Source organism: Procambarus clarkii, chromosome 18, assembly GCF_040958095.1.
Source record: "Procambarus clarkii isolate CNS0578487 chromosome 18, FALCON_Pclarkii_2.0, whole genome shotgun sequence".
In the NCBI taxonomy this organism is placed as follows: Eukaryota; Metazoa; Arthropoda; class Malacostraca; order Decapoda; family Cambaridae; genus Procambarus; species Procambarus clarkii.
In genome coordinates this window covers 44,091,812-44,105,148 of record NC_091167.1, presented here as the reverse complement: position 1 = coordinate 44,105,148, position 13,337 = coordinate 44,091,812, and the positions used below count along the sequence as shown (strand labels likewise).

Here is a 13,337-nt window from a genome sequence, read left to right as displayed (position 1 = left end):
AGCCCCTCCCCCACCCCGGGAACCTCACTCAAAGAACTTGGAGCCGAGCTGTCCCCCCAAAGCCCCAGCCTCACGAGAAAAAGCCAGGGCAAGCGTAAAAACACTAAGGAAGAGGGCCCACTGGTCAGACCCGTATGCATCGGCAGGGGGGATCCAACTCAAATGAACCTGCTGCCACCCCGGAAGAGGACACCTCCAAAACCGCCAGAGCCTCAACACCAAAGAGACCCCGACCCGCCCTCGAACCCGCTGGAGGGTCGGAGCCGAAGCCAGGGCAGGGGAAACCAGACCCACAAAAAGGGAAGGAGGGAGGAAGTCAAAGCCACCTCCACCCCAAGTCTGGGACCCGAAAACCAAAATGGGGCAGTCTTGGGACAGTAACAAATCCATTGCATTGCAGCAACCGAAACCTACCATGCAATGCCTCTGCTGCCTGCACCTGCATATTATGTACAATAGCTAGGGTGAACTGGAGCACATACAAAGAACAAACATCGCATGACTCCGGGTCAAAGAAACACCGATCCGACAGGCAGGACGGCGGGGGGCACAACCGATGCCTGTCACCCTGAGACAAGGGGACAAAGCAGCCAGCAATTTCGCACAAAGCGAGAGGGGACTCGGGGGGGTCACATCTGTTGGACCACATAGCCCTCGTGGTGTTTCCCAGGATAACACACTAAGGGAAGCCCAGGGAAGCTGCTGTGAGGTGACTTCCCCACACCCGGGCGAGTCCATTCTCCACTACCCCATGGCGGTCCTGCCGCCTCAGTTACCTCCAAGCTTTCGGTGGGAGAGGATGTGCTGCTCCTCTCCTCAGCTGGTTCCCTCATCTCTATTCTATAATATAGGCTTTTTGCTTTAACCCTTAACATGCTAGGGGTATAATATCCTTTGTTCCCCACAGGCGCATGTAATTTTGAAAAAAAAAAATATTTTTTCTTCCTAACCTGTTAATTTGTGTTCACTGATCACGGGAAAAATAATAAAAAAATCGTAAGTGGCATATATTGCCTGCTATAGGGCGGGGAAGTCTGACAAAAAACTGGCGCTGACTGAGCGTGCGTCCCAGGCGGTCTGTTGATCGCCAGCTGTCAGGCCGGAGTTGCAACAAAGAGATAATTACCTAATTATTTCAATGTCTCTGATTGATTTTTCATAGTTTTTTTGCTGTAATATTATTCAATAGTGTGTAGTTTGATATATTTATATAATAAAATGAGTGAATCATCGCTGTACTCAAAAATAGGGTGTGCATATTGTTGATTCAATTATGTTCATCAATCAGTGAACAAATACTTTGTCGGTTATTACACTATATACACAGGTTATATATAAGTCTCTGCAAGTTTTGTTCACCATAACGAACCACTAAGTAGCTATTATGAGTCAAAAAGTAACGAGGAGTGACCGCCGTGTACCAGCCAGCCACTCACACCCTCCCTCAAGTCATCTGACTCGCCCACATTCTCCGCCCACCATACTGTTTTTGCTTTTATATTCAGACGTTATATATAAGTATTTCCATGTTTTGTTCACCATAACTGTACATCTAAGCTTGTATCATGAGTAAAGGCACAAAGACGTAGGACCTCACAGTCAGCTGATGGCTGCCGCCCTCAAGGCCGCCACTGGCTGCCACTCCCTCCCTCTCTCACCTCACCTGACTTGACTTGCCACCATTCTCCACCCACCATACTGTTTTTGCTTTTATATACAGACGTTATATATAAGTATTTACATGTTTTGTTCACCATAACTGTACATCTAAGCTTGTATGGTGAGTAAAGGCACAGACGTAGGACCTCACAGTCAGCTGATGGCTGCCGCCCTCAAGGCCAGACGCACTAATATTTCTACTCCAACAATACTGTTTGTGGTGTTATAACGCTATATACACACATTATATATAAATATCTACCTGTTTTATTCATCATACTCGTACAAGTAAACTGGTATGGTGCCCAAAGACCATCGTGGTAACCAGTAAACAACACCGTCGTCTGCATGGTGGCGTCGTGCAGACGACGCCACCGCCCTCACCAAAATGGCGGCTCCCTACCTTCTCCTCTTGCTGTTTATACCCTCCATACACACGTTATATATAAGTATCTACATTTGTGTTCACCATAGCGAACCACTAGGCTGGTATGGTGAGTGCAGTCAATAAAAGGTGGCCACACACAGTCAGAAGACAACGCCACTACCCACCCCTCCCACAGCATTACTCCTCCCTCCATGGAGCACAGTGCTAAATATCACCACAATCCTGCTATTATCAGAACCCTGGTCAGTTTTATCACAGTCAGGGGTCTTCTGTAATATCATCATCGCTACATAATAGCATGAACAAGTATATTATGGCATTTTTAAGCGATGCTGTGGTCACAAGCTGAACAGCAGTGCTGTGAGCTCATGCTGCGTGCGTCAGGCTTGGTTGCTTACTCAATACTGAGGCCCCTAACACCCAGGAGTTTGGCCCACGATTTTTTTAAAAAATGGCGTCTGTTTACAAGAGCCCTGATGAAGGTGTGGTGAACCCCGTGTATCCGCGGGCCGTTTAAATCTTGCGTAGTACTCCAACACGTCACATGACGTGATGCGCAGTTGACTGGAACAACGTCTACCACATCATATGACGTGATGCGCACTTTAAGGGTTAAGAAGCACATCAACAAACTGGAAAAGGTGCAAAGACATGCTACTAAGTGACTCCCAGAACTGAAGGGCAAGAGCTATGAGGAGAGGATAGAGGCATTAAATATGCCAAAACTAGAAGACAGAAGAAAAAGGTGTGGTATGATCACTACGTACAAAATAGTAACAGGAATTGATAAAATCGATAGGGAAGATTTCCTGAGACCTGGAACTACAAGAACAAGAGGGCATAGATTTAAACTAGCTAAACACAGATGCCGAAGGAATTTAAGAAAATTCACTTTCGCAAACAGAGTGGTAGACGGTTGGAACAAGTTAGGTGAGAAGGTGGTGGAGGCCAAGACAATCAGTAGTTTCAAAGCGTTATATGACAAAGAGTGTTGGGAAGACGGGACACCACGAGCGTAGCTCTCATCCTGTAACTACACTTAGGTAATTACACTTAGGTAATTACTGATCTTGACACGCCACCCACTAAAGGTCATCCACAACGACCTCTCTTTCTGACTATTGCAGGAAACCAGAGCCATTCATCGCTGCCACGCCACCACCAACAGTTGGCGTTGTCCTCATAGAGTCCAATACCACAGGAGTTTTTGTGCAGACTCATAGATGGTGTTGAAATTGCCACTCTGCACTCCGGCAATGGTGTCGACACCGTAACATTCTTTTTTGTCAATTTTATAAATTCCTGTTACTATTTTGTAAGAAGTGATCATATCACCTTTTTTCCTTCTATCTTCTAGCTTTGGTATATTTAATACCACTAACCTCTCTTCATAGCTCTTATTTTTCAGTTCCAGAAGCCATATAGTTACATATCTTAGCACCATATCTAGTTTAGTGATGTGCTTCTTAAGATATAGGCACCATACAACTGCTGCATATTCCAACTTTGGTCTCACAAAGGTCATGAATAATTTCTTTAATATTTTGCTATCCATGTATAGCATTTAAAAGTGATTCTAAAGTTGGAAAGCATAGCATATGCTTCTTGCATAATGTTCTTTATGCGATCCTCAGGTGGTAGTTTTTTTTTTATCCAGAACCACACCTAGATTTCTATCAGAATACTTTAAAGCTTTTTCACATAATTTGTAGATTGTGTGTGGCCTATTTTCTCTTGGAGGTTTGTGCTAATGCACTCACACTAGTCATGAGAGATTTGAGCATTTATTTACATTGTTTAGGGAGTTCTTTTGGTAGTTTCAATGCTTCGGTTCTTTTGAATCAAGCAGTGCTCTGTATTGGTTTGCTAACTTTCTGGACACTTTTCCAGTGAGATGGCAGAGTATTATCTGCTCTCTCTGTGTCTCTGTGAGGGGTCCAAGTTCTGGCTCTGGTCACCTTTAGGCTAAACAGAACTCCCCAGCTGATGTGACCTAGATGCCATCTCGGCAAGATAGTTTCAGGGAGCTACTGGGGCTCATCCAGAAAGTGGCATTTCATTACATTCAATGCTGGTTTATTGACACAGAAAGTGTTAGTATATATAAATATTGTTTACTATGTGACATAACGGGCTTAAATATACACATGTAACAATATTTCCTTTCCCTGGGACATCTCTCATACTTGTCCAGTTCTACCTAATCAAATGTGACTTCCTCATTTATTACCTCATTCATTTACTATAACAGAACTTGTAAAAGTCAGACAAGCTATCCAGTAAATGTATACCTACCACGGCAGAACTCGTACAAATCTACTTGCAATACCTGATTATACACAAAAATTTTAACAGATGTCATAAACATACCGATGCTCTCCTACTGTAGTAAACTATTTCAGAAAATATTTTAAAGTACCTGCTTCGTGTATAAGATGAACATCCTTTTTCAGAGCAATAACATTTGCAATAATCTTGAGTGTGAGTGGAGTTACATAATCATCTTTTTCCTCAACTACTTGTTTAAGAGTCATTGCCAGATCAGAGTCAAGAAAAGCTGCAAAAGACAATTTGTTTTAGTTGGAACAATTATTTCCTTTCACAGTGGTACTGGACTGCCTTTACCATCAACCTGCTTTCACTTTCACTAATCACTATTAGAGATTAGCGAGTTTGGATTTGGTCGCTAACTGCAGTACAGTATGGCAAGCTGACTTTAATAATTACAACTTTTGGAATAATGTTTGTTATACATCTACAAGTCAGAGATATTAAAATCAAACTTATCTAAATTGAGAGTATAAACTAGTTAAAGTTTTAGACATATAGAGGTAACAAACTTAATTAAAATACTAACATACAAACACATAAAATAAAGCATTGACTATAATGACATGCTTCCTTTCTGGAGGTCCTTCTGTCTCTTAGTTTAAGTACAGTACTGGTGCTCCAGGAACAATTCCTGTAACCAGTAACGAAAACTATAAATCCAGATGAAAAGTGGTCTTGCAGGAACCAATATCACTCACCAAACTAGGAAGGAGACCTTGAGCCTAACGAGAGATGCTGGAGAAAAACAAGGAAGACCGAATGATCAAGATATAAAAAACCAGCATTGAATATAATGAAATGCCATTTTATGGGTGAGACCTGGAGGCTCCCAGGAGCTATCCAGGCTGATATGTATATCACTAAACTTTGGCATCAGTCAGTGTGTAGGGAGTTCTAGGCCTACCGGGGTCCACGAGCCAGAACCTGGCACCCTCAGAGGGGTATAAGGAGCAATGGCCTATAGAAATACACACGTGATTTGGAGCATTGTATATCTGCCATCGACCTGGACAGGCACCCAGAAAGGTAAGCACCTCAAAACAAACCCCTATTCTGGTTAAAACGACAAAAATAAACAAACAAGAGGACAGAACACCCCAAATGAAAACAAGTAAACAAGCATGACGTCACACAACCTGCACCGCACGTCTGCGCAGCTCCCCCGTCCCCAGGAGGGGAAAGGGGGAGCCCCAGACCCACTGCGATAGTGATCCAACTAGCCCAAGACAAGTTACCGAAGACGGCAGCAAGCGCAGCAAACTTACAAACGTCATGGGCACAGGGATAGATTCGCAGGCTGACTAGACTAAATAACCCTGTGGACAACCTGAGAGACCTGAACCCAGGAACAGGGAAGAAGGAAGACCGGATCAACTCAAAGAGCATTCCCAGCCACCGAAGTCGTAGAGCGCAATAAACGGCGAACCTGCCGCAACAGGACACAACACATGATGCACCCCCCGGCCTGACCAACCAAGCACCAAAAGCCCAGGGACCCCTCCAGAAAGCAGCAGTGTCATTCTTCGCCAGAAAAGAAGGAGATGGCTGCAAACAAAAAAACCTATCACCACGACCAAAAGAGCGGAAACCCCTGCTCTGGAGGAGAGCATGAAGCTCCCCGACCCGACCCCCAGAGGCCAATGTCAACAAGAAAAGAGCTTTAGAAAAACAATCTGGAACCGAAGGGGCCACAACAAAACAAGGAGAAGACAAATGTGAGAGCACCTTGTCCAAAGACCAGGGCGGCTCAGGCGGCGCATGAACAATCCGGAGGTGAAACAACGCCCAAGACAACTTGCAAAACGGTCCAGAAGTAACATCAATGTCTAAAAAACAAGATGCAGTGGCTCTGCCAATGCTGCACAATATGAGGTGACAGTATTCGGCATCAGATGACGGTCCTGAAACAGCCACGAGAGAAAGGATAAAACAACCTGAACCAAAAGCGAAGTACAACGACGGAGAGACAAAAGAACTGGAAGGACCGCCAGGAAACCTTCATACTGCCGCCGAGACAAAGCCCTCAGGTAGGACACCATCAAAGAAGCCACCTGATCACCATACAGATGCTGATAGACTCTGGTTTAAAACCCCAGATGGGAAGACTCGAAGAGAAGATCGAACCTGTTACGTAACAGACTGGACCGATCTGCTGAAAGAGGCGGAGCCGCGGGAAAACCTCCGGGTACGGACTCAGAGCAAGCAGCACCTGAAACCTAGGCTGGGTCAGCCACCAAGGGGCCAGAAGGACTGCTCTTCCCTGGTAAGTCTCCAAGTGAGCCAGGACCTACACCAACAGCTTGAACTAGGGGGGGAAGAGGTACAGGAACCCCCACCTCGACCAGTCCTGCCGAAAGGCATCAACTCCAACGGCCTCGCAGTCAGGGAAAGGCACCACATATACCAGAAGATGCTGCGACCATGCCGACGCGAAGTGGTCCACCTCCGGGCACCCGAACGTCTGGCAAAGCCTACTAAACAAGTCAGCGTCGACCGTCCAATCCGTGGACAGGGTAATGAACCGGGACAGGCCGTCCACCAGGACGTTGGACACACCCAGGATGTGAACGCCCAGGAGAGCCAAACCCCGAGAACTCAGTAAACGAGTCACCTGAAGCGACCAGCCCCAAAAAGCCAAGGATCGCATCGAATTCCCCTTGGTTCAGACAATGAACCACCGGGGAGCAGTCCTAATGGAGGACAATCTGGGAGACCCGAGCCCTGGAACAGGGAACGAGGGAAACCGGATCAACCCAAAGCGCATCCCCAGCCACCCAGGCTGAAGCGCGCAGGTAACGGCGAAGTGCTGCAACTGGACACAACACATGATGCACCCCCGGCCGAACCAACCAAGCATCAATGACCCACAGACCCCTCCAGAAAGCAGCCGTCTCGTTCTTCGCCAGAAAAGATGGAGAAGGCTGCAAACGGACAAACCTACCCACAGGACCAAAAAGAGCAGAAACCCCTGCGCCGGAGGAGAGCATGAAGCTCCCCTACCCGGCCCCCAGAGGCCAATGCCAACAAAAACAAAGCCTTGGAAAAACAATCAGGAACCGAAGAGGCCACCACAAACCGAGGAGAGGAGAGATAGGAGAGCACCCTGTCCAAGGACCAGGACGGCTCAGGAGGCGCATGAGCAGGCCGGAGGTGAAACATAGCACGGGAAAGCTTACGAAACGGGGCGGATGTGATGTCCACCCCGAAAGCTAGCTTGAGCGGCTCCGCCAGCGCCGCACGATACGAGGCGACAGTATTAGGCATCAAATGACAGTCCTGAAAAAGCCAAGAAAGAAAGGACAAAACAACCCGATCCGAAAGAAAAGACAACCTACGAAGAGCCAGAAAATGGCGAAAAGAACGCCAGGAAACTTCATACTGTCGCCGAGACGAAGCTCTCAGGTGGGACACCATCAACGAAGCCACCTGATCACCATAGAAACGGTGATACACCCGCGTCAAAAAGACCAGACACGAAGAGCAGAGGAGAAGGTCGAACCAGCTTCGTACCGGATCGGACCGACCTGCTGAAAGAGGCGGAGCCGGGGGAAATGTCCAAGGTTCGGGCACCGAGTCAAAAACACCGGAAACCAAGGCTGGGCCGGCCACCAAGGGGCCACGAGGACTACTCTTCCTGGGAATGTCTCCAACCGAACCAGAACCCGAAGCAACAGCTGGACCGGGGGAAAGAGGTACAGGTAACCCCACCTCGACCAGTCCTGCCGAAAGGCATCCACCGCGAACGCTTCGCAGTCGGGGAAGGGCGTCACATATATTGGGAGATACCGAGACCCCACCGACGCGAAGAGGTCCACATCTGGGAGACCGTACGTCTGGCAGATCCAACGAAATGAGTCATCGTCAACCGTCCACTCCGTGGACAGGGGATGGAAGCCAGACAGACCGTCCGCCAAAACGTTGGACACTCCCCGGACATGAAACGCACGGAGAGCCAAACCCCGAGAATCCAGCAGATGAACCACTCGAAGGGACCAACCCCAAAGAGCCAAGGACCGAAGAGAACCCCCACGGTTCAGGCAATAAACCACTGGAGAACAGTCTGAATGGAGGCGGATGGTCGATCCCCGAGCGACCCAAATACTCCGAAGCGCGAACCAGACAGCCGCGAACTCCCGAACCGTGCTGTGAGCCCGATGGAAGGACGGACCCCACCGTCCCTGGCCTGCCTGGTGAGCACTGGTCACAAAGCCCCAGCCGAGAGACGACGTGTCCATGAACACATCAAGTGAGGGCTCGGGAAGGCGCCAAGGCACCGAACCCCGAAAACCCCGAAGAGGAAGCCGGTGACACAGCAACCGACATAAGACCCCCGGAGGACGAACCCAACAATCGCGAGAGAGGCGGAAAGGACGTCCCCGAAGGAACCAAAACAGACGCCGAAGCCAAACCCGACCCAGCGGGTAGACTAGCACGGCGAAGTTCAGACTTCCGCACAACCGCTCGAGCAACCGCCGAGTGACCCGGGACCCCCCCAGAAACAGCTGACGGCGGTCCCGCAGCCGCCGCAACGCCTCTGGAGGGAGAGACAAGGAAGCAGTCCGAGAATCCCAAACAAGACCCAGCCAGGTCCGAACCTGGGACGGAACCAGATGGTACTTCCTCCAGTTCACCAGGAACCCGAACCTGGCGAGCTGGGAAAGAACCATATCCCTGGCGAGCAGACAAGCTGACCGACTGGGAGCCCACACCAGCCAGTCGTCGAGGTAGGCCAAAACTCGAATCCCTAGAAGACGCAGATGGGTCACCACAATCCGGATCAGACGCGTGAAAATGCCAGGTACCAGATTCAAGCCAAAAGGTAGGCATCAAAAATGGTAAGCGTGACGCCCCACCATGAAACCTAACCAGTCCCTGAACCCCGGATGAACAGTTACGTGCCAATACGCGTCCTTGAGGTCCAGGGGCACCATCCAGGCACCCGGCTCCAACAGAAGCCGGACCCGAGACAGTAGTCATTCGAAAGGAGGGGCAAGGAATCCAGGGGTCCAGACGGGACAAGTCCAGAATGAACCTCAGATCCGCACAGTCCCGTTTCGGCACTGGAAACAGACGGGAAACCCACCTGAGGGATGTAGTCGTTTCGACTACGCCCAAGCGCACCCACTCCAAGACGACTTGACGAAGCCCAGGAGAAGAAACCTGCCCTGTTAGCCCCGAACCCCCCAAAGGAAGACGAGTCGCCCAACGCCACCGCAGGCCAGATGACACGACCGAAAAGGCCCACAAATCATGGGACCAAGCGTGGGCAAACAGAGCGAGCCTCCCCCCCATCGCCCCGTCAACGGGGCAAACCGCGAAAGGGCCGACGCCCCTTACGAGAACCCAACCGTCGAACAGGGCAATCACTGCGCCGACCAGACGACGCTGGCCCCGAAGGGAACAACGGCTCAGAAACTGGCACCAATGGCCCACCTCGATCAGCGGAACCCGGAACCCTGGCACGACCCCTCCGAAACTGCCGAGAACGACTGCTCCGGAGAATCAACAAGTACGCCATAGGACGACAACTGGACGTTGCCGCGTGCAGAACCTGAGAGACCGCAGTCTCTGCAAACAGCAACGGACAAAACGGAGATGAAAACCTAAGAGCCAGGGCCCAAGCAGATTCCAAAGAGAGGGCGAGCACAGCCTGACGGCACGCGAGGCTACAAGCAAAAAACAGAGACACTGCTTCCTTCAGGATGGGCGCAAGGAGCTTCAACAGTGCAGCCGATGCCCTAGCTGCCGAAGACAGTGCCCCGGACGAAGGCCCTTCACTCAACGCTCTCACATCCTCCTCAAGCCAAGCAGAAGACAGCTTGAGAAGGGAATAGAAATGCAAGACCGAAGCCAAATGCCCACGGGAGCGCAACTCCTCCACAACCAACGAAGCCGAAAGCTGAGGAACCTGCACGTGAAGCTGGAAAAGGCCAACATCCCGAGAAAGCACGGGAGCAAATAAGCATGCATTAAGGTGCTCAAACTCGCCCCCAGGTAAACCTGCATAAAAGTAGCATTTTCCCGCCAATCAAGCGTGCGGGTCCGACAAAACTCATGCCACGCCCCCAACGAAAAGAAAGGGCGGTCTGCCAGCCAGGAAGACTCTGGAACCTCCAAACACACCCAAAAATGGGAAGAAGAACCGAACTCAAACAAGGACGGATCCATTGGGAGGCATAACCCAGGTCTCGCAAGAAGTATGCAGCAAGAGCTTCCCGAGCCACCTACGCGGAGATACGGGAAGTAGCAAACCCCTGGAAAGACGGATCCGAGGTACCCGAAGGCGCCCGGAACCGAACCCGGGGAGGAGCCGAACCCAAATCATACTCGTACAGGGAAGGGGGGGTAAGAAAACCCCTTCCCCTGCAACAATAAGCCCCGCAGGGAAGGCAAAAGCACCCAAGCGGGGTCACAGGGGGCCCAAGGCCGCCAGGTCGACTCCTCCCCAGCCCCAGGATCCCCCACGTCAGGACCCGGGGCAGAGCCGTCCTCCAAACCCTCTACCTCTGAAGAAAAGGTAGAGTCCAAGGGAAAGGCAGACAAGAAGGGGGTCTGCTGGCGGGACCCAGAAGCCTCGGCAGGAGGAATTGGCTCAAATGCCTCCGTCCCCGACCCGGATGGGGAAGCCCCCGAAGCAGCCCGAGTCTCATTACCAACTAAACCCTGTGCCGAGGCCGAAACCCTCAGACGTTTCGGAGCCGAACACAGGGAGGGAGGTGCAGGAAGAACCACAGGGGAAGTACCAGGGGGTGCAGCTGGAGCCAAAGCCATAGCGACCAACGCCCCCAGGTCAGGGTCCCTAAAGCCAAAACGGGGCAGCCTTGGGGCATCCAAGTGGGAAACCAACCTAGCGCGTTGCAATAACCTAAATCTAACATGCAACGCTGATGCTGCCTGTACCCTAACAGGAACATCCTCAGAGTAAAACTGGAACACAAGCAGAGAACATGACTCGCAAGACTCTGGGTCAAAGGTGTCATTGACCCAACAGGCAGCATGACGGATGCAAAAAAGGTGACTGTCACCCTGAGACAGGGCACACTGCAACCTTCAAACCCGCACAAGGCAGGCTGGAACTCAGGAAACGCCTCCATGGGTCCCCGAGCCCCGACAGGGGTTTCCAGGGCCCGTAGGTTAGCAACTACGGGAAGCCCGGGCAAGGTGTTGCTAACCGGTTAAGAAACCCAAACAAAACAAGGGTAAATGATAATACTGAAAACCCCTGGGACGCGTACAAGCACGGGGGCCTAGCAGAGGGCCACCAAACAATACCAGGGGAACTATGGACCCACAAGGCAGAACCTCCACCAGGCAAACAAAAACAAAACAAAAGAAAAACCCCGCAAGAGTACACCGTCCCCAGAGGCAACAGGAACCAGTCGCCGCTTAGGTGGCAGGCCGCGCAACACCTTGACGCCCTAACCAGCACAATACCACTCCCTACCCAAGGCCAAACAAGGGTCCCAAGCTCCAGCTGGCCCCAAGGGCGAGGCAAATGCCGAGCAGCAGGAACCTCTATGGGAGCGGTTCCCGAACGCCCCAGAGAAGATAACCCTGACACGCAAGGGCAGTACTCACAGGGCGCCAAGGGAAAGAAGCCCCTAGGCGCATGCAGCCCTGGCACTGATGAAGTACTCCTGGCCACCGCACACCACACAAAAACAGCAGAGAACGCCACACGAGGCAAACACCGCCAAGGAATTTGAGGCCAGAGAAGCATCTATCCCGGTTGACACTAGCTTGCGAACTGAAGGCAGCCGGCGTGATGAGGTCCGAGGCCCCCCCCCCCCTCCCTCTCCTGGGGAAGGGAGGGCTGCGCGGACGACCGGCGTGGCAGTAAATTGATTGTTTGATTGTTTTCCTTGGGATTGTAGGGAGTTTTCTACCTCTCTGTTCGGTTTTTGTTGTAGTTTCTTACCATGTGGGGTTTGTTTTGTTACGCCTACCTTTCTGGGTGCCTAACCCCGGTCGATGGCAGATAAGGAAAACCCCCAACCCTATGGGGTTTTCCAGGGCCATTGCTCCCTGAAACCTCTCTGAAGGGGCCAGGTTCTGGCGCTGGTCCCTGGTAGGTCTGAACTCCATAGCTAATGTCCCGGTCTAACATAACATACATTAGCCCGATGAGTTCCAGGGAGCCGTAGGGGCTCCCCACAGAAAAAAAATTCATTATCATATTTCTCAAGTGATGAAAATCCCAGCACTCCAGCCTAACAATATAGTGCACTTTGAACTGTACACAACACATATGTATGTATATATATGTAAACTAAATTATAACAAACCTCGGCTCAAAGCCTTGACTTGGAGACAGTCTTAGAGCACTGCCAGAGCAGAGATTAAACTCAAAGGTTAAAAGTCACATATGCTGTGGGTTCACAACCTCAGAGGAGTTATCTTTGATAGGAGCTGGATTTCACAATCATTGCAAGGGAAGATATTCCCGAGACAAAGCTGATGGAGATTAGGCAATCTCTCACACTCAAACTGGCACAATGCAATGAAGTGAGCTGTGAGGAACAGAACCCTCATCTGTGCAATTGTCTCAAAGATAGCCAACTTTAATGAAAAGTGTTGTGGTTTTTACAGGAGCTAAGGAATACACTGTAGTTATGCTCAAAAGTAATGTCACTTCCCAGTATGGCTTCCACCTTACCAAAGCACCAAATGTCTAACTTCCAGGGTATTTAGATATTTAGTGCTTCGGTAATTCAGTGTTGCCAAGAATCACTTGGAGGGAGCCAAGAATCATTTTTGTTGTCAAGAATCATTTGGAGGGAGCCAAGAATCATTCTTGTTGCCAAGAATCATTTTTGAGGTGTTTGTGTCATAGTAGGCAGTATTGCTCAGTAATTGATTGAGGTATACAATACTCTCCACACTGTTTCTTACCCATTGTCAGAGGACAAGACAATTTGCACAGATATTTGTTCTAGGTCTTAAAAATGGCCTAGAAGCA

General features: G+C 50.2%; 1 protein-coding gene across 4 annotated transcripts in view; it reads right to left on the bottom strand.

Annotated features, from left to right (window-relative positions):
• The window catches only part of LOC123754647 (protein SERAC1), a 91,026-nt gene that overhangs the window by 64,007 nt on the left and 13,682 nt on the right, over positions 1-13,337 (bottom strand). For 3 of the 4 annotated variants that reach the window (XM_069326568.1, XM_069326569.1, XM_069326570.1), the window contains exon 7: positions 4,467-4,604. The exons of the other annotated variant lie outside the window; for it this stretch is intronic. In XM_069326568.1, coding sequence (XP_069182669.1) covers positions 4,467-4,604 — 138 coding nt within the window. The remainder of the gene's footprint in view (positions 1-4,466; positions 4,605-13,337) is intronic. 4 annotated transcript variants of the gene reach the window in all.